We start from the raw sequence: 26381 nt of genomic DNA, 5'->3' as shown, positions 1-26381 counted from the left end.
TTAATTTTCTTCTATGAAATGTCTATTCAGGTGTTTGCCCATATTTTCCATTGTGCTGTTTGTCTCTTATTGATTCATAGGGTTACGTTTGTGTTCTAGATACCCATCCTTTGTTGGTTATTCATACTGCAAATATCTTCTTTTTATTTGTTGTAATTTTTGAAATGTTTATTTGAGAGAGAGAGAGCACGAGTGGAGGAGGGGCAGAGAGAGAGGGAGACACAGAATCCGAAGCAGGCTCCAGGCTCTGAGCTGTCAGCAGAGCCTGACGCGGGGCCCGAACTCACAAACCACGAGATCGTGACCTGAGCTGAAGCCAGATGCTTAACCGACTAGGCCACCCAGCCACCCCAATTATACTGCAAATATCTTCTAATGGTTAATACTTGTGTCTGTTAAAAAATTATTCTCAAAAAAAAAAAAAAAAAAATTATTCTCTACTCAGAGGACCAAGAGGTATTCTCCCGTTTTATTCATATGTTTTAAAAAGTTTTGCCTTTCCTATTTAAATGCTTAATAGTTCAGTCAACTAGAAAGTACGAAATAAACATTACCATGCGCCTAACACAATGATTTCAATATATATAAAGAAAAAATTAACAAGAAATCCATAAATCCACAAAGGAGATTTTAATATGCTCCATTTAGTCATTGGCAGAAAAATGTGACAATATGATGAATAAACTTGACCCAATGAACATATGCAGAATGCTGTACCCAACACTCAGATAGAATATTCTTTGCAAACACAAACATAACACTGACCATACACTTCAATCATAAGGGAAATTTCAACAAATTTCAAAGGATTATAAGCATATAGGCCATGTTCTTTTATCTTAATGCATTTAAACCAGGAATCATTAACAATAGCTAACTAAATAAATAATCACGTGTTTGGAAAATTTAAAGTATTTTAAATAACCCATGGATCAGATAACATATTAGAAGGCTGAAAATATGTTGAATTGAACAATAAAAATGACATCTTGAAAACTGTGGCATGGCACACAGTTTTAAGGAAATTTATAGCCTTATCTGCACATATTAGGAAATAAAAGAATGAAAATCACTCCTCTTTCAAGAAATTAATAGAACAGCAATTTAAAACCAAAGAAATTATAAAAACAGAAATTAATGGCATAGAGAAGAAACACATAAAAGAGTATCAACAAAGAGCCACAAGTTTGTTCTTTGAAAAGGCTAATAATATTGACAAACTTCTGGTGAGACTAAGAAATAAAAAGGCACAAATAGCTAATAACAGAAATGAATAAGGAACCATTGTTACAGAACCTGCAGGCATTAAAAAAGATAGTAAAATGTTTTATAGGCTTTATATCAGTATTTTTGAGAGTTTAGATTTAATGGACCCAACACCAGGAAAATAGAGTTTATCAAAAGTGATGCAAGGAAGCGAAGTGTGGTGGTGGTGGAAACTGTAAAAGAAAAACATAATTTTGAAAAAACCGGAAATTTCGGCACCGGTGAAATTTGACAATATTAAAGTATTACTAGTTTTAAGTGTGATAATGGTATTGTGGTTTTGCTTTTTTGAAACTCCTTATCTTTAGAGATTGTAACTGAAACACTTATAAATGAAATGATACAATGAGTTTTGCTGCAAAATAACGCTTGATGCCACAGAACCTGTGCCCATGCCTGTAACAATAGCACAATAACTTGAATACTGAGGGTTTAAAACTCACCAACGTGACTAGGCGCTCTCCGCAATGTCAGGGGAAAGCTGAACGGTCTCTCCACAGCCCCAGAGCCGGTCAGCGCTCCAGCAGTGCCAGCCAGACTCCTCACCTTCTTGCCGCAGGCTTTTCCCGCCCATTACTCTGAGAACCAATCATTGAGCGTGGCTTTGCACCTCGGACCAATCAGCGATCCCCGGTAGGCCCCGCCCCCACATCCCCGAAAGCAGCCGGACGCCATGTTTCAAGGGCAGCGGGGTTGGTTCTGCCGCAGCGTCGGCGGAGAACTGAGGCAGTTCTGGGGTAGGCAGCTGGGCGGAAGGGGTGGGTGAGGTGGTGAACTGAGCATCCCTTCTCGCTCTGGTGCTTTGGTCCCAGGGTAGTTGCTAGGCTCACCTTGTGCTCTTACCTCCACAGTGGCCGAAGGGGGCTCCATCAGTGACCCAAGGGCCGCCGACTTCCTGTTCAGCTGTGATGCCTCCCACCCAGACACGCTGAGGTACCTGAAGGCCACCTGGCAGTGCCTGTTGGGTCACGATGAGTCAGCAGCTGGCGTTGGAAGTTGCAGGCCCCTAATAAGTATCGATCACAGGAATAGACTGGAAATGAGCAAGTTTTCAGCCCTAGATGGGAAGCGGGGAGGGATATAAATGACCTTTCTCTTCTCCTTTCCGACACAGCGACATGGCCTCCTACTTGGTTCACGAGTCCGCCCAAGTTCCAGGGTTACGTTTCCAGCTGTCTCTCCCACAAGTTTACGTGGTGCCTTGAAGGCCCATCACATTCAATATGTTTAAACCAAATCTCCTGATGGTCCCCTCACACCTGCACCAAGTCCTGTGCTCTCAAACTGAAAACCATAGGAGTTTTTTGGAAATAACAACGCCACCCCGTTAATCGGTCAGTGGCCAAACACGTACCCTGTGGTCACGTACCCTGTAAAAGTTCTTGGTACTGCAACCACCTTCGCACACGTCCGCATTACCTCTGGCACGGAATGTAACAGTAGCTTTCAGACAGGTTGCTCTGCCTCCAATCCGCCCACCTACGACCCCCCTTCACATCGCTGTTCCATTATGTTTACAAAGCAGAAGTCTGGTCACCACCCTGGCTGCCCACCCCACTCTCTTATTCCCCAGTGTCCTAATTGCCTACACCTAATTATCCCTACTTTCACTCGTTTATTCTTTCTTTTGAAAGGTTGAATACATTCTTCTTTATTTTGTAACCTAAAATATCTCCCTTTCTTTCTCCTAGGATATATCAGAGCCTTGATTACATAGAAGATAACGCTACAGTTTTTCATGCCTACTATCTCTCCGCAGTGGCTAATGCTGAAGTAAAAAATTCGGTGGCTTTAGGTCACTTCATTCTTCCTCCTGCATGCCTGCAAAAAGGTTAGCAAAGATGAGTCATCCAATCTCTGTTAGCCAAATCCAGCCAGGTCACCCAACTTTACTGAGCTTTGTTCTCAGAGATTTTTGTGTTTTGTATCATTGAATATAAGTGGAAAGGGACTTGGGATCACATATCCTTGGGTGTATATTCTAGCTTTGTTTATTGTTCATTCACACATTCACTAAACTCCTACCGTGTGTCAGGTTTCAACCCAGATACTGGGGATTCAGTGCAGAATATGACAAAAAGCAGATCTTGCCCTCACAGTGCCTACTGGCTAGGATCCAATACTTACTAGTTTTGTGAACTTCAGCAAGTTCCAATTCACGAACCATGAGATCATGACCTGCACTAAAGCCAAGAATCGGATGCTTAAGCGACTGAGCCACCTAGGTGCCCCCGTTCTTTACACTTTTAAAAGTACTGGAGCACCTGGGTGGCTTGTTCTTTACACTTTTAAAAGTACTGGAGCACCTGGGTGGCTCAGTCGGTTAAGCGTCCAACTTTGGCTCAGGTCATGATCTCGCGGTCCGTGAGTTCCAGCCCCACGTCGGGCTCTGTGCTGACAGCTCAGAGTCCAGAGCCTGTTTCAGATTCTGTGTCTCCCTCTCTCTCTGACCCTCCCACATTCATGCTCTGTCTTTCTCTGTCTCAAAAATAAATAAACATTTAAAAAAAAATAAAAAAAATAAAAGTACTTTCATGTTAATTATTTCAGCAATCCTATAAAGGGCAAGTTAATAAACTGCTTCTGAGATTGGTTCTTTTAGTACTCCCTGCTTGGAACATCATTTCCCTATCTTTTGTGGGATAACCTTAAATACTCCATTTTAGGTCTTGCATATTACCCAATTCTTGATATATGTGTGTCTGTCCTTAGAAAGACAGACTGAAGCTAAAACAAAGTCCCAGTAAGCAGACTATTTAAAACAAAGCACAAAACGAAACAAAACAACTTGAAAAAGATTTCTATAGAAGAGCTTTAGAAACCCCAAAGATTGGATTCCTTCCACAGTTGATGTCCTTGTGAGAGCTGGTTATAACAATAAATTGTTCCAAAATGTTATACAAATAAATTAATGACTGGATAGGCGAACTAATTTACTCAAAAACTGTGCAAATCAGTGAATATCCACCTTCACGGGGCTTATATTATAGAATGACTATCTGACCTGATTTTAAATTATTACTCCTGTCTTTGAGTTTAGCATCTTACATTAAAATGTATTTAAATTAAAGAAATCTGTTTTCAGTGAAAACATGCTCCTTTTTAAGATTGAAAAGTATACATTATTATCTACCTAGCCCAGTATTGTCTAGTAGAAGTGTGAGATGCAAATGTGAGCCACATATTGATTTTAAATTCTCTAGTATAAATAAGAAGTCAGTGAATAAAAATAGATGAAATTACTAGGTGAAATTAATTTTAATATATTTATTTAACCTAATGTATCTAAAATATGATTTCAATATATAACAAATAAAAAAATCATTGGGATATTTACATTCTTTTTTTGATGCTAAATCTTTGAAATCCAGACTTTATTTTACACTTTTAGTACATCTCAATCTGGACTAGCCATACATTTCAATATGGTAGCGATAAATAGCTAGTACAGTGGCAACTATATTGGATGACATAGGTCTAGAGGGATGTTACCTTTTTGTCTGCAAGTGGGCTACTATGGAAACTTTTGAGATCATTAAGAATGTGACCTAGGGGCACTTGAGTGGCTCAGTCAGTTAAGCATCCAACTCTTGGCTTTGACTCATGTCATGATCTCATGGTTTGTGGGTTTGAGCCCCGTGTTGGGCTCTGCATTGACAGTGCAGAGCCTGCTTGAGCTTCTCTCTCTCTTCCTCTCTCTCTGCCCCTCCCGCCTCAAAATAAATAAACTTTTAAAACACACACACACACACACACACACACACACACACTACTATGCCCACTAGACATGTTTCTCTTCCACTCCTCTTTTACCAAATTATTGAATTCTTGAGGACCTCTACTCTACAAATTTGGGAATTTTATACCTTTTATTTTGACTGTAGATTGTCTTCTTTATTAATGGTTGGCCTAAAGATACAAACATCTAATGAAGACCTATACTCCAGCAGAAAAAGTTTACAATAATGATTCTTATAGTGCTTTGGAACCAGCTGGGGAATTTGTTAGAAATGCAAATTCCTGAGCTCCTCCTCATTCATCTGATTCAATAGGAATCTGCATTTTAAACAACTATCTTAGGTGAGTTTGATGCAAGTGGAATAATGCTGGCTTAGAAATTTCAGACTTCAGGTAAATTTCAGAAAACTCTACAAAGTTACTTTAAAAAATAGTATTGGATTTGTTTTTCTTACCACAGAAATAAGAAGAAAACTTGGTAATTTTATTTGGGAACAAGATCAACATTTTCAGATAGAAAAGGTAAGAGTAAATAAAGGTATTTGGTTAGAATCTACAGTTTCAAAAATTTTTGAAAGCAATGTAATCTTAAAAATGTTTACTTGTGACATATTAAAACCAATGATCCAGATTATAGAATTTAAAGGACATGCTTTTATTGAATATAATCTAGTCTGACATTGTTTTTACACTAGCACATTGATGAAATTGAGATATTTTTATTGTATTATTCACGTAAAAAATTTGAAAATTTGCTTTTATCACTAATATTAAGGGAGTAATAGGTACACAGTATTTACCCAGTTTTTTTATGGCCAGAATAGATAATTCTTCCTTTTAATTTTTTTTTAAGATTTTATTTTATTTTATTAAGTAATCTCTACACCCAACACACGGCTTGAACTCACAACCCCAAGATCAAGAGTGGTACACTCCACTGACTGAACCATCTAGGCACCCTTACTGCCAGCATAGATTCTGATTTACTAATCCCTCTGTTGTGTCATTTCTTAAATATCTTCAATAACACCTGTCAATAAATGTGTACAAAACTGAAAATTGACTGTTTTATAGCTTTTGCTATTCTGCTTCAAATTTGCCTATGCTTTTGACTTACTTCAAAATTTTTATGCAATAGCCAAATTTGGGGTAATTTGAGCATCAAAAAGAATGACAGGAATGAATTAAATTTAAAAGAATCCATGATTCAGTAGTGATGCTCCAAAGGAATAAAGAAAGGAAAATAAGAACAGAAGGAAGAGAGGAAATGAGGTGGGAAGAGGAATAAAGGAAGGAAGGAAGGAGTGATGGAAGGAAGGAAAGAAAACATGGAATAAGAGAAACTTCTTTATAAAATAGCAACTAATAGATACACGGACGCCTGAGCGACTCAGTTGGTTGAGTGACTGACTATTGGTTTTGGTTCAGATCATGATCTCATGGTTCATGGCTTTGAGCCTAATGTCTGGCTCCTCGCTGGCAGCACAGAGCCTGTTTGGGATTCTCTCTCTCCCTCTCTCTTTGCCCTTCCCTTGCTTGTACTGTCTCTGTCTGTCTCAAAACAAAACAAAACAAAACAAAACAAAACAAAAACCCCAAAAAACAAAAAAACAAATAAAACTTAAAAAAATTTAAATATAGAAACATTGGTAGAATATAAAATCCCCATTTTACCACCCCCAGTAAAATAATTGATTTAGGCAGGGTCATTAATGGATGTTAAAATCATGATCTCAAATTATCACCCCACAGATTACTTAGTAGTTACAAAGGTAAGCGATACGCCTTCACAATGGAGAGATCTGGCAGATACCACCTTAAACAACTGGTCAAATTTAGCATCACCAATATTGGAATAACCTCTCATTATGTTCAGCTTGAGGTGATATAATAAAAGTATACAATATTTTCTATAAAGTGTTCTTATTCAAAATGTTTAACCTAATTAACCTTAATCCAATTATGAGTAAACACTCAGAGAATTCCAGAATGTGAGACACATCACAAAATAACTAACTGGCTTAGACTCTTTAAAACAATGCCATAAAAAGTAAAAAAGCAGGGACACTGTTCTAGATCAAGAGATATATAGCCAAGTGTGATGTATAAACCTTGATTGAATTCTGGATATTTTAAAAAATAAATATCTATTTATTTTGAGAGAGAGTGAACACGAGCAGGGGAGGAGCAGAGAGAGATGGAGAGAGAGAATCCCAAGCAGGCTTTGCACTATCAGCACAGACCCTGATGCAGGGCTCGAACTGATGAACCTCAGGATCATGACCTGAGTTGAAATCAAGAGTTGTAAGCTTAACCAACTGAGCCACCCAGGCACCCCGATTCTGGATATTTTTAAAATAAAAAGTAAAAAAGACATTTTGAGAACAATCAGAAAAATTTAAAGATGGACTAGTAGGTAATATTTAATTAATGTTAATTGTCTTAATTGTGATGGTGGCATTATAAAAATAAAAGAATGCTTTTTAAAGCCAAGGCAAGCTAGGGGCACCTAGTGGTTCAGTTGTCAGACTTTGGGTCAGTTGTCAGACTTTGGCTCAGGTCATGATCTCACAGTTCATAAGTTCAAGCCATGCATTGGGCTTACTTCTGTCAGCACAGAGCCCACTTCGGATCCTGTCCCCTTCTCTCTGCCCCTCCCACGCTTCCACTCTCTCTCTCTCTCTCTCTCTCTCTCTCAAAAATAAATAAACATTAAAAAAAACCAACAACACAAGTTAAAGATTAAGGAGTGAAATGTCATATTATCTGCAAGTATTTTCAAATGGACCAGCAGAGTGATAAAAATGTTAATGCTTTGTGAATCTAGGTGAAAGGTATATACTACTTACTGTATTATTTAACTTTTCAGTGTTTGGAATTTTTCAGAAATCTTTATATTTCTGGAGCCAAGCAATTAACTTATATGTTTTGTATTCCTTTTATTAAATTGTTTTTTTTCCCCCAAGTTGTCATCATCTGAAAATAACCGTTATTTTAGTGTCTTTGGCTATGTTGTACTAAGGATCAAAATATCCAATCCTTGGCTTGTCATATTGTTTTCAGGGACACGAGTGGTGATAGAATGATTGTTGTTTGACAGTTATTATTGAGTAAGCCAGAACTTTAGAGCTAAAAGCTCCTTAAAGCTCATTAATTTAATCATTCAGTTTTAGAAATGAGAGACCTGAGATAAAGAGAAGGTAAAAACCTGTTTTAGTTCACATACTAGATATTAGCAAAATGGAACAAAATTTTCTCTGCTCCAACCCAATCCAATATTTTTTCTATGAAAAAATTAGTAGAACATGCCTGTATTGATGACTGGCTCTGGAAATTATATGATTTTATGATAAGTGACTTGTTCTTTCAAGATATTGATTGATATTGAATATTAGGCAATTATAATAATGTAACCATAGAATATATAAGTAGAAGGTATTTCATCGAATGGCAACAACATGCATAAATCTGGTAAGTAATTTGAGGAGTGTTATGTTATTGTTTGGACATTTGTGACATAAACAGATATTTCCCAAAGGCATATTAAGTAAATATATTATGTGATAGGTACCAGTATCTGAGTCACTTTCACATAATCTTTTTGAAAAGCTTAATGCATGTTTGATTCTTTCATAACTCCATGCTAAATACTCCATTTTAATTTTGAAGGGGAAATACAATTTGTTCAGCTTACTTCATAGTTTTGATCTATAATTTATAGGAAGCCTAGGAATCTTCAAGTCAAGAATTTTAAGTTTAAATTAATAATTTTTTTTCCTTATCTTTTAAATATTTATTTATTTTTGAGAGAGAGAGAGAACATGTGTGGGGGTGGGTGGGCAGAGAGAGAGGAAAACAGAATCCCATGCATGTTCTGTACTAACAGTGCAAAAGCAAGGCTTAAACTCATGAACCATATCATGATCTGAGCTGAAATCAAGAGTCCGACACTTAACTGAATGAGCCACCCAGGCACTAAACTAAAAAGTAATATGGCCACATTAGGGAAAATTTCCAAAGTTGATAGGAGAATAAAATTAGTTCAAATTTTACTATCTACTACAACCACAGCTGATATTTTAACAATTCTGGTCCTCATCACATATACCTAAAAACAAATAGTATAATTGTGTGTGTGTACAAAATTTTGTAAGTTTTTGACACCAAACTAGATTGAATGTACCTAAGTGTATAAAAATTTTAAGACTCTCGGTATATATTGCTAATTTACTTTTTTGCTTTCTGAAAAAACATTTGATTGGATCATTGATGTGATTTTTAAAAATGTGATTTCTTTTGCTATCCACAGCATGATGAAGTAACACCAAAGGAAACTGAGGACCTTAAGGAAAGCAGTGAACTAGCAATATATCACAAAAAAGAACTATCCAAAAGGTATTGAATTCATCTACTTCATTGATATTCAATTCAATGTAGGCATCTTGGAGCACTAACTGTGTTTATCTCATTTAATTTTCACTGTCTTCTTTTCTTTTAAAAAATTTTTTTTAACGTTTATTTTTGAAAGACAGAGAGACAGAGCATGGGTCGGGTAGGGGCAGAGAGAGAGGGAGACACAGAATCTGCAGCAGGCTCCAGGCTCAGAGCTGTCAGCACAGAGCCCGATTCAGGGCTTGAATCCACGATCTGGGAGATCATGACCTGAGACAAAATGGAACACTTAACTGACTGAGCCACCCAAGCGCCTCTAATTTTTACCATCTTCTTACAAGATTGATACTATAATTATTACCATTGCCATTTTACAGAAAAATAAATCTATGGTTAGATAGATTAATTTGCCCAAAGCCATATAAACTTTTATTATTAAGTGGGGAAAAGTTGGATTTAAACTGGGTCATTCTAATTCCAGAGCCAACCACTATGCTAGACTATTCTTGCAGAAAAGAAACAAGAATTTATGTATAAGTAGTGCTGTTATATTACTTTTTAAATATTTTCTAAATAGGGAAATATACTATATATTAGCAGTAATTTTATTAGGATTGGAAGTTCTAAGTGATTTTCCCCCTTCCTTTCTAAATTGTTTGTGATGTAGTCACTTTGGTTCAAGAAATTAAAAAGACAATCATGGACTTGCCATTGTGTTAGAGCCAATCTATGAGAGGCCCCTTTTGTTTCAGTCTTATTCGTAATCTAGTCCTAATTCTGTATTTTCCAGTTCCATGGCTTTCAAATACTCACAGAGAGTACTGGCTTTTCAAAGGTCTGGTATTTGATTGCTGAAATAAAAATGATCCAATAGTAGCTGTCTCTCTTCAATATAAAAACGGGTTTACTTTATATAGTTTTTTCAATTTTAAGTTTTTCTTCCATAATTTTTTCTTATACCTTTTGTACCTACTATTTGATTTGTTATAATTTAAAGTTAGTTGTTATCTAATTTACCCAAAGTTTTGTATTTAATTAAGTTTAGTAAAACATTGTTTCATGGTCGACTTCTAGATATTCTATCACTTAAGTCTGAGAATCAATATTTTAAGGCTTGGGATATCTATGTATAGCACTCCTTTGAATTTACTTGTTATGCTTTTTGAGACAAGAAACTGGTAAAGAGAGGCAGAAAAATAAAAATAGAGGAGGTAAGACCATGAAGATATTCTTAAGGGCCTTGTAAGAGAAGGCTGAGAAATCGAAAATAAAAGGTAACTCCCAGTGATTCATTTGACTAGAAAAGATATCAGATACATAAATTCTTCAAGAAATGGTTGTCCTGCAAAACGCAGAAGCCATAGAGGAAAAGATTAAGTTTGACTACCACAGATATTTTAAACTTGTATGTGGCAATAAAAATACCATACATCAAGTCAAAAGAAAAATATACACTGGGGAAAAACATCTGACAAAAACTAGTTTCTTTAAAAAATACAAAGGAGGCTTACAAATCTGGGGAAAATATGTCCAATCTAAAAACAATAACAATAGACAAAGGATATGAATAGATACCTTAGGTAGGTATCTAACCTAGAGCCTTTTCTTTGTGGAACCACCAGAGGGTGCAGTGTGAACATAGATAAAATACTTTGAACCTACTCAGCATATATTTTGTTGGCATACTACTAGTGATACTGAATACTAAGTGATGAACCTGTTATTAAACACTTGCTGAATACAAGACACCTGTGAGCTAATCAATTCATTTGATTCTCATAACCTTATAAGATAGATAAATACTATTAGCCTCATTTTACAATTGAGGAAACAGGTTCAGAGAGCTGTCACCCAACATTACTTACATAGTGAAACTGAATTTGAAGCTAAGTCTAGCTGATCCAGAATCCAAACTCTTAATCACTATGCTATTTTCACTTCTCAATATGTTCCCAAAATCTTCTGAAAATTGCATGAATTTAATTATTCTTTTGGAAACTTAATGCGTGTGATTTGTCAAAATAGAAAATAAAATAAAGAAAATTTAAATTATAAACAACCGCACCACTTGGAGATAACCACTAACATTAGTACATTTCTTGCTATTTTATACAAATACATTTTGTTTTAATTTTTATTTTTCTTTGATTACTAATGGCTTTGAGCCTTTTTGAATTTGTTTATTAGCATTTTATATTTCCTTTTCTGTGGTTAGTTTTTATTCTTTCTCCCTTTTTGTGTGTGTGTGGGGTCACATTGTTTTTCTTATCAACTTGTCTGACAACTTTATATAATAGCTATATTATCCTTTTGCCAGTTTGTCACATTTTATCCTCAGTTTGTTGTCTGGCTTATACTATTTTAGAGATACAAGTTTAAATTTTTGTACCATTAAACTGATCACTTTTCCTTTATAATTTCTTCTATTGCTTTTATACTTGGAAAAGTTCTTGCCCATTCAAATGTAAAATCAGTTTTAAATTCTGCAGATATTTATTTTGGTTTATGGTAGTAGGAGATCAAAATTGATTTTGTTTTACAAATAAGAAATTTCCATGGGGTTTTTTGAATAATAAATCTAATTGATGGGTAATTTCCCTTTGTCATAGGTTGTTTTTACGTATATGGAGATCTATTTTTAGACGGTTTTATTCCATTAATCTGTGGATCTATTTCTCTCTCAATATAATATTCTTTTAAATTATATAACTTTATTTATGTATCTTAATACCTGACAAGGCAAGTCCCAAACTGATTATTTTCCTTTTAAAAATCTTTTCCTCAGTTCTTCATGCCTACATATTATTCTATTTTCAAATTTTAATTATCAAAATCTAATATATACAAAAGGGGACACTGTGAAAATACTGGTCCCTAACAAGCCAATTGCTCTCTCAGAAGCAACCATTATTACTAGTTTCTTATATGTGCATATACTAGCAAATTAATATAAATATTTTCATTTCTTCTTTTTCTCACAAATAGTGATAGACTATAAGCCCTGTTCAGTCCCTTGCCTTCTTTCACTCAATCATTTTACCTTAGAGATCATTCCATATTATTACATAAAGAGCTTTTTCATTTTTGTACTGTATAGTATTCCACGGTATGAATTTGTCATAATTTATTTACCTAGTCCCTTATTTCAGTGGACTGTTAGGTCATTTCTAGTTTGCTATTAAAAGTGGTGCTTCAGTGGATGATCATGTAATGTCATTTTGTATGTGTGCAAGTATCTGTAGGGTAATTCTTAGGAGGTGAATTGCTAGGTCAAAAGGTATGCAGATTTGTATCCTTGATAGGTCTTATCAAATTACTTTCCATATAGGTAAAACCAATTTATGCTCCTACTGGTTATATTTAAAAGTGCCTTTCTCAGGTTTGTTTACCAACAAACATCCAGGTTTGCTAAGGATTGTCTTGGTTTTAACACTGAAAAGCTCTGTCTCCTGAGCAACCCCTAAATCCAGGGTAAACTGGGATAGTTAGTCACCCTTCTTTCACCTGCACCTTCTCCAATACAGTGTGCTATCATATATTTTGGTCTTTGCCAATCTAATAGGTATAAAATGGTATCTCACTCTAGTTTTGTTTGAATTGCTATTATTATGAATGAGGCTGAGTGTCTTCAGATGTTTGAGAATCACTTGTATCTCCTTTTCTGTGAACTGTTTGTTCATATCCTTTGCACATTTTCCTATCGATTGAGTTTTATTTTTATTTTTATTTTTATTTTTTGATAAGAACTCTTTACCTTTTAGGAGAATTACTTCTTTGTGAAATAAATTACAATTAATAATTCCTAGCCTATTGTCTTTTGACTTTATTTTTTATGTATTTATTTATTTGAGAGAGACAGAGACAGTGCAAGTTGGGGAGGGGCAGAGAGAGAGGGAGAGCAAGAATCCCAAGCAGGCTCCACATAGCACAGAGCCCAACTTGGGGCTAGAATCCACAAAGCTGTGAGGTCAACACACAAAGCTGTGAGATCATGACCTGAGCTAAAACCAAGAGCTGGACACTTAAACGACTGAGCCACTCAGGCATCTCCGTCTTCGACTTCAAAAATGTTAAGTTTTGAGGGTGCCTGGGTGGCTCAATTGGTTAAGCGTCCAGCTTCGGCTCAGGACATGGTCTCATGGTTTGTGGGTTCAGGCCCTGCACTGGGATCTCTGCTGTCAGCACAGAGCCCACTTCCTGTCTTCTGTCTTCCTCTCTATCTCTCTGCCTCTCCCCTGCTCCCTCTCTCTCTCTCAAATATAAACATTAAAAAAAAGTTAGGTTTTATCATGCAGAAATGTTTTACTGTATACATTCCTACTTATTAACATTTTCTTTAATGGCTTTCTGGGTTTTGTATTGTACTTAGGAAAGTCTTCCTCAGTGGAGTGCCTGGGTGGCTCAGTCCGTTAAGTGTCCAACTTCGGCTCAGGTCATGATCTCACAGCTTGTGAGTTCAAGCCCTGCATTGGGTTCTGTGCTGACAGCTCAGAGCCTGGAGCCTGCTTCAGAATCTGCGTCTCCTTCTCTCTCTGCCCCTCCCCTGCTCACGCTCTGTCTCTGTCTCAAAAATAAATAATCATTGGGGCGCCTGGGTGGCTCAGTCGGCTAAGCGTCCGACTTCAGCTCAGGTCACGATCTCGCAGTTCGTGGGTTCGAGCCCCGCGTCGGGCTCTGTGCTGACAGCTCAGAGCCTGGAGCCTGTTTCAGATTCTGTGCCTCCCTCTCTCTCTGACCCTCCCCCATTCATGCTCTATCTCTCTCTGTCTCAAAAATAAATAAACGTTAAAAATAAAAATTAAAAAAAAAAATAATCATTAAAAAAATTTTAAAAAAGATTATTATCATCAATATTTTTTGCTATGGTTTCTTCTTAATGATGACTTTATCTTCCAATTTAAATCTGTGACACATTTGGAGTATATCTTGACATAAGATATGAGGTGGGGATGTACTTTCTTTTTCTTTTTTTCCTGCAGATAGCTACCCTACTTGTGGCTATTGATTCAATAATTCATCTTTTCCCTCACTGTCTTAAAATGCCACCTTTATTATAGGTTAGTTCCCTGTAAGTATTTGGGTCTATTTCTGGATTTTATATTTTTATATTCCATTCATTTGTCATACAACAGCACCACTCTGTTTTAGTTAGTTATAATATGATTTAATATCTAGTGCTAGTTTCTCTTCTTTACTCTTTTTCAGATTTTCTTAGCTATTCTTTTTGTTTTTACAGAAGACTTTTATTTTTATTTTATTTTTTACAATTAATTAAATCCATAGTTTATTTGTACTTACTTAGTTTTTACCTAATGCTTAGCTATTCTTTCTGGTTTATTTTTCTATTTGAATTTTAGAACCACCTTGTTAATATTTTCAAAAATTATTATTTTTAGTGACATTACAAAAAAAAATTATAGATTAACTTAAGGAGACTATTTTTGATACCAAATCTTCCTATCTAAGAAAATGGTATTTTTCCCCCCACTTTTTTAAATTTTCTTTTTGGCCCTTAAGGAACATTTTCATATTTTTTTTCATACAAATCTTGTATGTCTTTTAAGATTGTTGCTAGGTTTTTTTTGGTTTTTTTTTTTCATTCTATTATACATTCGGTCTGCCTCCTATTTGATTTTCTAATATGTTGTTGTTCAGGTAAATTTTAGAATTATTTTTTCTTAACCTCTAAAATCCCTTTGGGATTTTATTGAGAATTGTGTTAAACTTAAATTTGAGAATCCCTAGGCCTTTATAATTTTCAGTATTCCTATCCAGGAGAATGTTTTCTGTTTTTCTTTATTTTTCTTTTATTTAAGAAAATTTTTTTTAATGTTTATTTACTTTTGACAGAAAGCAACAGAGCATGAGCGGGGGAGGGGCAGACAGAGCAGGAGACACAGAATCTGAAGCAGGCTCCATGCTGCCAGCTGTCAGCAGAGAGTCCAATACAGGGCTCGAACTCACCAGCGGCGAGGTCATGACCTCAGCCGAAGTGGGACGCTTAACCAACTGAGCCACCCAGGCACCCCTACTTTTCTTTTCTATATCTGAGTAAAGTTTCCTACTTTCCTACATATAGAATCATATATTTCTTGTGTTGGTTATTATAGATTTTTATGAATTTTGCTGCTGCTGTGGATTGGATCAGGTTTTTTTTCATTTTATTTTTTATTAGTTATTACTATTATAAAGTAAAGTGATTGATTTGGCAGTATTTGTCTTATAACTACCCACTTGGAATCTTTAAGATTCTAGAAATATTTCAGTTGATTCTCTTGGCTTTTCAGGGTAATTTGTTAATATGAAAGATTGCTTCTTCCTTTTAACTAGATATGTCTTCCATTTCTTTCCCTCTCCTCCTCCATCTCATTGCTTAGCCAAAAATTTTAGAGCCTTGATAAATAATAATAATAAAGGTTATCCCTTTCAGTTTCTGATTCTTTTGGGAATATTATTTTGCTTTATTTGAAGGATCTTATCCTAAGTGAGCCATAGTTTCTTTTAGAAGAGTTCAGATGAAAAAAAAGGAAGAAGAAGAAGAAGAAGACTTCAGATGAAATCTAATTTTTAAACAAATTGAAAATAAAGTTTTTACTATACTAACTGTAATTTTAGATTTTTATTTTTTTTTAAATTTTTTTATTTTTTAGAAAATTTTTTTTAACGTTTATTTATTTTTGAGACAGAGAGAGACAGAGCATGAACAGGGGAGGGTCAGAGAGAGGGAGACACAAAATCTGAAACAGGCTCCAGGCTCTGAGCTGTCAGCACAGAGCCTGACGCGGGACTTGAACTCATGGACCGCGAGATCATGACCTGAGCTGAAGTCGGCCACTCAACCGACTGAGCCACCCAGGCGCCCCTAATTTTAGATTTTTAAAGGAAAATAATAAAGGATGACCCCAATTTTTAATTATTGAGGTTTTTGTTTTCATAATTATATTAGCTATTAATTATATACAGGCTAAATATAGCAAACATTGTTATTTGGCATAGTTAAAAAATAGGATCTTTTAGTTGAAAACTACTTAGCTCTTAAAAGTTAGAATGTAATTAATTATACTATACAACCACACTCGGAATAATTTAACTTTTTTTCTTTTTAACTCAGAAGTTACTTCAGAATCAGTATACCTCATGATTTTCCCAGATATCATTTTTTATTTATTACAGTATTGAAGTACTAGTTGACAGAGTTTCAGTTATTTAAACACTGAATAACAAAAATGCTGTGATTACTTAAAATAGAACCCACTCTGCTTTTTTTAGCATATTTAAGATTACATATGTATATATGTATTTTATCTAATTATAAAGTATTATTGAATTATTATGCTTTTCAGAATATTGAAAAAAAAGACTTAGATTTCTACATTAAAAATTTGCTTTGTCAAGTGGCCAGGAAAACTGAATGGGCCCTTGTATTACTTAGAAGCACAAAAGTTCACATTTAACATTTCACCCAATAAAACTGAAATCTGATCAAGAGCAAGTAGATTATTGGGGTGCCAGGGCAGTTCAGTCAGTTGATCAGCTGACTCTTGATTTCGGCTCAGGTCATGATCTCATGGTTTGTGGGTTCAAGCCCCGCATCAGGCTCCTCACTGACATTGCAGAGCCTGCTTAGGATTCTCTTTCTCTCCCTCTCTCTCTGTCCCTCCCTTGCCCCTCCCTTGCATAAACTTTAAAAAATTAAAAAAAAAAAAAGAGCAAATAGATTACATATTGCCTGGAATAATTTTTCAGGAAAAAAACCCAAATATAAATATGACTTTCTGTATGTTTCGTTTTGTAGCACAGAAAAGCATTTTATAAGGACTCCAGTTACGGAAAAGCAGATGTACTTCCCTCTTCAGAATTATCCAGTGAACAACATGGTAACAGGTAATTTAAAATAAAATTTAGAGAAAACCCAAGTAGGGAAGAAACAAAAGAATATTTTGTACAATAAAGCTGCTGTTGTACTAGCCTGGCAAGTAGAGTCCCTTCTGTTACATATACTAATAGAAGAGATATCATTTACATTAAATAAATCTGTAGAATTGACCCAAAGATAGGCCCCATATTTTCTGTTAAAACACTGGTCTATTGGTAGTGTGAATATACATCCATGTTTTTACATAAGACAGTCCCAGTTTATGCCTGTTGTCCTGGCATCAGTTTTTTACTCTCAGGCATACCAATTTGGAAGATAAATTATATGGACCACTGTAATCATAGTTTCCTTTGAGAATCTGATGAAACATAGACCCCTTTCCCTAGCATACACACACACACAAACATAATACACAAACTTCACATATAATTTAGAGAGGTTCTCAGGTGTCCGTGGACTCCATATTTGGCTTTTCTAGTGCCCGATGTAAAGAAAAAATGGCTTACTAAGGCTGATGTGAGAGGATGGAACTTAGGGAACCAGTTGAAAAGTGGCCTCTGGGACTTAGTGCTAAATGAGGTGGATAGTTAGATACTTTGATCTGGGTGGTATTCAGTAATGTCATTGATCTTTTTTTTAAAATAGAGATTAAAAAAAAATTGTCTTTAAAATACAGCAACTTAAAAAATACAGGTTTTTGAAATTTCATTTTAAAAATCATTTGTATTTTTCTCACACTTTCTTTACGAGTGTCAAAACTACCTCTTGCAAGTAGTCCACAGATTCCTAGATGTCTTCTCTCATAGTATTATTCCTTCTTACCATTTAGTCTAGCCATTTGTTTCATTTTTTTTTCCTCCTGTTCATCTGAGTAATAAATTGGCCTTTAGAAAAGCACTTTGAAAAAGAACTTTTAATGTGTAGGTTGAGACTGAATCTTAGGGACATCAAAGAAAACTGCTACCCAGCTTTGATAGCGGAGAAGTCAGTTCTGGGCCTTTGAGGAGTAAATGTGGACTGCAAAGGACAATGAACTATGTAGAAGTACTTAAGTTCTAATATTGGGAATAGTGACTGCTACCCTGACTTATCCCTAGACCTAAACATTCAGATAAAATGCAAGTACCCCTTAAACCATGGTTGTGGCATGTTACTGGTATTGATTTTTTTTTCAGGCAACTCTATCACCAGTTACTAAATGTCTCATGTTCATTTGGACATATCAAACATTTGATAACATTTTTAAAAAATCAATGATAAATGTTAAAATCAGCACAATAAAGACAAATGCTTAGATTTGGACACGTAACAATGCTGCTCTATGTTTCATTGCTGTCTGACTATTCAAAAGACATGATAGTGTTATATTAAAAACAAACTGAAAAAGAACTGTAGAAATAATCATTAGTCAGGGTGCCTGGGTGGCTCAGTCAGTTGAGCATCTGACTCCTGACTTCAGCTCAGGCTGTGGTCCCAGGGTCATGGGATTGACTCCTGTGTCAGACTATGCACTGAGTGCAGTGCCTGCTCGGGATTCTCTTTCTTTCTCTGTCTCTCTCCTCCCTCTGTCCCTCTCCCCACCCCATACCTCTCTCTCTAAAATAAAAAATAAAAATAAAATAATAAAAAAATATAAAAAATAATCATTAGCCAGAATTTTTAAAGTAAAATTTTAACTTGTGATAGTCTTTTTTTCATTTTATAGGTAGAACAATAGTAAAATTTTCTGATTTTTAAAAATTTTCTTACTAATTATTTTCTTTCTTTAAGTTTCCACATTAAAATTTTATTTTTAAAAATTTATTTATTTATTGCCCTCAACAAGTACAAAAAGATCAAGATCATGCCATGCGTATTTTCAGACCACAACACTATGAAACACTAAACATTTGGAAAGATAGCAAATACTTGGAGACTAAAGAACATCCTACTAAAGAACGAATTGGCTAACCAAGAAGTTAAAGAGGAAATTAAAAAGTACATGGGAGCCAATGAAAATGATAACACTACAGCCCAAAACCTCTGGGACGCAGCAACGGCGGTCATAAGAGGGAAGTATATAGCAATCCAGGCCTTCCTAAAGAAGGAAGAAAGGTCACAGATACACAACCTAACCTTGCACCTTAAAGAGCTAGAAAAAGAACAGAAAAAAAAAAACAAAAACCCAAACCAGCAGAAGACAGGAAATAAAGATTACAGCAGAAATCAATGCTATCGAAACAAAAAAACCCAGGAGAACAGATCAATGAAACCAGAAGCTGGTTCTTTGACAGAATTAACAAAATTGATAAACCACTAGCCAGTTTGATCAAAAAGAAAAAGGAAAGAACCCAAATAAATAAAATCAAGAATGAAAGGGAGAGATCACAACCAACACAGCAGAAATAAAAACAATTATAAGAGAATATTATAAGCAATTATATGCCAATAAAATGGGCAATCTGGAAGAAATGGACAAATTCCTAGAAACATATACACTATCAAAACTGAAACAGGAAGAAATAGAAAATTTGAACAGACCCATAACCAGTAAAGAAATCAAATTAGTAATCAAAAATCTCCCAAAAAACAAGAGTCCAGAGCCAGATGGCTGTCCAGGGGCATTCTACCAAACATTTAAGGAGGAGTTAACACCTATTCTCTTGAAGCTGTTCCAAAAAATAGAAATGGAAGAAAAACTTCCAAACTCTTTCTATGAAGCCAGCATTACCTTGATTCCAAAACCAAAGCCCCCAGTAAAAAGGAGAACTATAGACCAATTACCTTGATGAACATGGATGCAAAAATACTCAAGATATTAGCCAACCAGATCCAATAATATATTTAAAAAATTATTCACCACGACCAAGTGGGATTTATACCTGGGATGCAGGGCTGGTTCAATATCCACAAAACAATCAATGTGGTTCATCAGATTAATAAAAGAAAGGACAAGAACCACATGACCCTCTCAATAGATGCAGAGAAAGCATTTGACCAAATACAGCATCCCGTCTTGATAAAAACTTGTAAGAAAGTAGGGATAGAAGAATTATACCTCAAGATCATAACAGCCATATATGAAAGACCCACCCCTAATATCATCCCCAATGGGGAAAAACTGAGAGCTTTCCCCCCAAGGTCAAGGACAAGACAGGGACGTCCACTTTCACCACTGTTATTCAACATAGTATTGGAAGTCTTAGCCTCAGCAATCAGACATGATTGAGAAATAAAAAGAAATAAAAGGCATCCAAATCGGCCAGGAGGACGTGAAACTTTCACTCTTCACAGATGACATGGTACTCTATATGGAGAACCCAAAAGATTCCACCAAAAAACTGCTAGAACTGATCCATGAATTCAGCAAAAGGCAGAATATAAAATCAATGCACAGAAATTGGTTGCATTCCTATACACCAACAATGAAGAAACAGAAAGAGAAATCAAGGAATCGATCCCATTTACAATTGCACCAAAACCCATAAAATACCTAGGAATAAATCTAACCAAAGAGGTGAAAAATCTATACACCAAAAACTATAGAAAGCTTATGAAAGAAATTGAAGAAGACACACACAAAAAAATGGAAAAAGATTCCATGCTCCTGGATAGGAAGAACAAATATTGTTAAAATGTCAATACTACCCAAAGCAATCTACATATTCAATGCAATCCCTATCAAAATAATACCAGCATTCTTCACAGAGCCAGAACAAATAATTCTAAAATTTGTATGGAATCAGAAAAGACCCAGAATAGTCAAAGCAATCTTGAAAAAGAAAACCAAAGCTGGTTTCACAATCCCAGACTTCAAGCTGTATCACAAAGCTGTAATCATCAAGACAGTATGGTACTGGCACAAGAACAGACACTCAGATCAATGGAACAGAATAGAGAACCCAGAAATGGACCCACAAATGTATGGCCAACTATCTTTGACAAAGTAGGAAAGAATATCCAATGGAATAAAGACAGTCTCTTCAGCAAGTGGTGCTGGGAAAACTGGATGGTGACATGCAGAAGAATGAACCTGGACCACTTTCTTACACCATACACAAAAATAAACTCAAAATGGATGAAAGACCTCAATGTAAGACAGGAAGCCATCAAAATCCTCAAGGAGAAAGCAGACAAAAACCTCTTTGACCTTGGCCATACCAACTTCTTACTCAACACGTCTCTGGAGGCAAGGGACACAAAAGCAAAATAAACTATTGGGACCTCATGAAAATAAAAGGCTTCTAAACAGCAAAGGAAACAATCAGCGAAACTAAAAGGTAACCTGTGGAATGGGAGAAGATATTTGCAAATGACATATCAGATAAAGGGTTAGTATCCAAAATCTATAAAGAACTTATCAAACTCAACACCCAGAAAACAAATAATCCAGTTATGAAATGGGCAAAATACATGAGTAGACACTTCTCCAAAGAACACATCCAGATGGCCAACCGACACAGGAAAAAATGCTCAACATCACTCATCATCAGGGACATACAACTCAAAACCACAATGAGATACCACCTCACACCTGTCAGAATGGCTAACAAGTCAGGCAACAACAGATTTTGGCGAGGATGCAGAGAAAGAGGATTTCTTTTGCACTGCTGGTGGGAATGCAAACTGGTGCAGCCACTCTGGAAAACAGTATGGAGGTTCCTCAAAAAATTAGAAATAGAAGTACCCTGTGACCCAGCAATTGCACTACTACGTATTTATCCAAGGGATACAGGTGTGCTGTTTCGAAAGGGGCTCATACACCCCAGTGTTTATAGTAGCACTACCAACAATAACCAAAGTATGGGAAGAGCCCAAATGTCCATCGATGGATGAATGGATAAAGAAGATGTGGTATATACATATACAATGGAGTATTACTCGGCAATCAAAAAGAATGAAATGTTGCCATTTGCAACTATGTGGATGGAACTAGAGGGTAGTCAGTCAGAAAAAGACAAATATCATATGACTTCACTCATATGAGGACTTTAAGATACAAAACAGATGAACATAAGGGAAGTGAAGCAAAAATAATATAAAAACAAGGAAGGGAATGAAAACATAAGAGACTCATAAATATGGAGAACAAACAGAGGGTTGCTGGAGGGGTTGTGGGAGGGGGATGGGCTAAAGGGGTAAGGGGCATTAAGGAATCTACTCCTGAAATCATTGTTGCACTATATGCTAACTAAATTGGATGTAAATTAAAAAAATAAATTAAATAAAAATTACAAAAAATTTTATTTATTTATCTTGAGTAATCTTTATACCCATCGTGGGGCTCAAATTCATGACCCCAAGATCAAGAGTCACATGCTTTTCCAATAGAGCCATCTAGGCACCCCTACGTTAAAATTTTATAGCACTTTCTTGGAAGAAAGTTTCAATTTTTAGAGATAATTCATTTGTCTTTAATTTTGATATAAAATGACAAGTACTTCCTTTTTTAAAATCATGCCCATCTGCTTGTACAGGAAGGAATAACTTGTTGGAATGTAGTGAATGACAGTTCTAATTTAGGCAGTGGTAGTAATTTCTGTGACTATAACTTAATTGTCTCTTCCTCAAAACGGGTTAGATTTAGCTCAATGAATGTTAAATCTCTTAAAATAGAACTAATTAGATGTTAGGTTGCAGAAAATACAAATTGGAGCTATGCCATAGAACCCAGTGGCCCCAAATTGTGACAACGAAAAATGTCTTCAGATAGTGCCAAATGTCCTATAAAATATCAAGGGATTTTTTTTTTTTTGGTCTGTTTTTTGTTTGGTTTTTGCTTTTGACTGGAATTAAATTCTTTCAGTCTGATATCACTGGTTATCAGAAGAAGTTCTGATTGATAGCTACATGTATTATTAATAAAAAAAAGAGTAAATATCTTGCAGGCAAAATTTTCAAACCAAAAAGTTCTGATAATTAAAAGTTTGGGAACTTATCATAGGTACTTTATTAGTTATCTATTACTGTGTAACAAATTGCTCTAAAAGTTAGCAGTTTAAAACAATGAACATTTATTACTTGATAGTTTCTGAGGGCCAAGAATCCAGGAGCATCTTAGATATTTCCGTCTTAGAGTCTTTCACAAGGTTACAGTCAAGTTGTTAGCCAGGCTACAGTTACTCCAAGGCACAACTAGAACTGGGAAATACATTTCAAAGCTCACTCATGTGGTTGTTGACAGGCTTGGGTCTTTGCTGATTTTCAGCTCAAGGCCCTACTCCTCATCATGTGGGCCTATCCATAAGGGCTGTTCACATCATGGTAGCTTGCTTTCCTCAGAGAGAGAACTGCAAGAGGGAAAAGAGCCTACCCAAGACAGAAGCCACTATGCTTTTTTTATCCTACTCTTAGAAGTGACAAACCATCACTTCGACCATGTGCTATTGGTCACAAAGACACACCCAAATACAGAATCTCCTTCCAGAGACTACAGAAACTGGTGAACACTAAGAGATAGGGATCATTTAGGGCCATTTGGGAGGCTGGTTACCACAGACACTTATGGAATCCTCCACCAAGAATACCTTTCCTAGGAACTCTTTTTTCTCGCCCCCCCGCCCCGCCCCCCAGTTCATCTGGGTTACACAGAAACAGTCATTTTCTAAAACATGAGCTTGCTCTTCACCTCTAACAGTTGCTTTGGGAACGATTACCTGATATAAGTTGGGCCAGTCACAGCTTTTCTCTAGATTTTTTGACATGGAATGCAGCCAGTCAAATCATTCTCATTCAGGTAACCATAGCTCTAAGATACAAAACTTGGGAGCATTGGGGGCCCATGTTTTCTACTAAAGCCAACTTGCCTCAAGAAAGGAAAATGAAATTAACATGTAGAGAAAAACTGGATACCAGTAAGAGACAACAATGAGAGCTAGTTACTTCTGAGGCCCAGCAACATGCCTGCCTTCTTCACAAGCTTGGTTGATATGGCAGTGTCTTTCTAGTACACTCCCTTTTTGTTTAAGCTAGTATAAATTGGGCGTCAGTTGACTTCAGCCAAAAGTCATAATTACTTCAAAACTGCTACAATAATCTATTTCTGATGCATAAATGTCCTTCTTATAATTATAGGAATATTTTTATCAATATAATAATTATTTTTAAAACTCCTATCCTCATACATATCTTTAGAAACTTCACATACTGTGTATATGTGCAGTTAACTAAATGTTAATATTTTTCTGCACTAGTTTATTTTATACAGAACCTAGTCATTAGGCAAAAATCATGAACCACGTAGAGTGTAGTAATAGTATTTCAAGAGATTTTCTGAAGTAAATGATTATGATTAAAATATCTTTAAAGGCACTACTCAGTTTTATATTATTTAATTCATAGTTAATTTATTAGCTGTGAGTTTATTATCTATTATTAGAAGCAATCAAATTATATGCATATGTACCACATGTTGATGGTGGTGTTTTAAACTCAATCATCTTTGAGCTCTATCAGAGTTTTTCTCATACAGTATTTACTTTTAAACTAGGTTTCAGTTTTAATATAAACTACAAACACAATACACTTAAAATATAATCACTCAGATAAGCAGTTGCTATCAAGGTAATATTGCTTAATGTTATTGAGTCCTTAAGCTCTCTGCATTCTAGGTGGGTGTTTTTTGATACTCTTATCAATTTCAGATTATTAATGACATCAAAATTACTCACACCCAAAACCCTTGTTGACTAAGCAGTAATATTGGCTTTCCTTCATTTCTTATTAAACAATGTTATCCCAGTGTTAGCCATGCAGGAAAGTGTTCCCAGCTCTGCTGGTGAAGATGAGCTGTTGATGCTGTTAGTAGCTAGTTGGATAGATAGTTCTGAGTGATTACACTCTAAGCCAGACACATTTCCCAGTTATTTTAGTCTAAGTACTTTATGTTTTATCCCCAACCTGGACATTACACTCTCAGTAGTCAAAGTGGGTAATCAAAATTTGTGTTTTATTTATTATTAAAAAAAATATTTTTACATTTATTCATTTTTGAGAGACAGAGAGAGACAGAGTGTGAGCAGGGGAGGGGCAGAGAGAGAGGGAGATGCAGAATCCAAAGCAGGCTCCAGGCTCTCAGCTGTTGGCACAGAGCCCAATGCAGGGCTTGAGCCCACGAACTGCAAGATCATGACATGAGTCAAAGTTGTACATTTAACCTACTGAACCACCCAGGCACCCCGAAATATTTGTGTTTTAAAAGGAGGTAGAGGCGCCTGAGTGGCTCAGTTGTTTGGGCGACCGACTTGGACTCAGGTCATGATCTCGCAGTTTGTGAGTTTGAGCCCCGTGTCTTGTGCTGACAGCTCGGAGCCTGGAGCCTACTTCAGATTCTGTGTCTCCCCCTCTCTCCATCCCTCCCCTGCTCACGCTCTGTGTCTCTCTGTCTCTCAATAATACATAAACATTTAAAATAAAATAAAAGGAGGTAGAAGGTTGGACGGAGTGGGGAGTCGGGAAGAAAGGTGTTCCCTAATAATTATCAAGTTTCATGGAGAATCTTCTCACTGGTATTATTTCTTCTTTTTACTTCTTTCTAAAAACATTATTTAAAAATCTTAATTCTAATAAATCAAAGACATTGAAAAACAAATAGTGTAATAGTATGATAGGATTTCAAATGTATATATATTTTTAATTTTGTAGGTTATATATCAATTGATTCCATGAAGAAATTCCTTGGGGAGCTACGTGACTTTATTCCTGGAAGCTCAGGATATTTGGCATACCATGTTCAAAATGAAATTAACATGTCAGCTATAAAAAGCAAATTGAAGAGAAAATAATAAGTTAAATTGTACTTATATCTAGTTATTTGTTTTTTTATAAAATATTAGCAAAGATGTACATGATTTTACACTCTCCCCTTGGGACAAGGGGATTGGGGAAATGGGGAAGAATTTTTCTCTTTCTTTCTCAAAATGTGTTTTTAAGGAAATTCAGAATCATTTTGGCTCTGTGTTTTGACATTTGGGCTGGATTTTCTCCCCAGTTTGTAATGTTATGTCCACAAATCCTAAGTACACAGTTGTTATAGAGTAAATGTCATAAAAACACTTTATAAGAAGTCTCAGTCTTTCTCTCTCTCCCTCTCTGCCAGATACTCTTTTGGCTTTAACATTCAATTAATTAT

At 35.7% G+C, this 26381-nt stretch overlaps 1 protein-coding gene across 1 annotated transcript; it reads left to right on the top strand.

Moving 5' to 3' along the window:
* Window positions 1-1741: 1741 nt before the first annotated feature.
* On the top strand, window positions 1742-26052 carry TERB2 (telomere repeat binding bouquet formation protein 2). Its single transcript, XM_042942161.1, has 7 exons — window positions 1742-2003; window positions 2118-2199; window positions 2958-3097; window positions 5465-5526; window positions 9314-9399; window positions 17192-17280; window positions 25895-26052. Exons 1-7 carry the CDS (start codon window positions 1940-1942, stop codon window positions 26032-26034), a joined length of 663 nt encoding a protein of 220 aa, XP_042798095.1. The 5' UTR covers window positions 1742-1939; the 3' UTR covers window positions 26035-26052.
* The last annotated feature ends 329 nt before the right edge of the window (window positions 26053-26381 follow it).

This window comes from Panthera leo, chromosome B3 (genome assembly GCF_018350215.1).
Source record: "Panthera leo isolate Ple1 chromosome B3, P.leo_Ple1_pat1.1, whole genome shotgun sequence".
Classification (NCBI taxonomy): domain Eukaryota; kingdom Metazoa; phylum Chordata; class Mammalia; order Carnivora; family Felidae; genus Panthera; species Panthera leo.
Note: the sequence above shows the minus strand (reverse complement) of the source record. Positions and strands in the feature narration are given on the sequence as shown.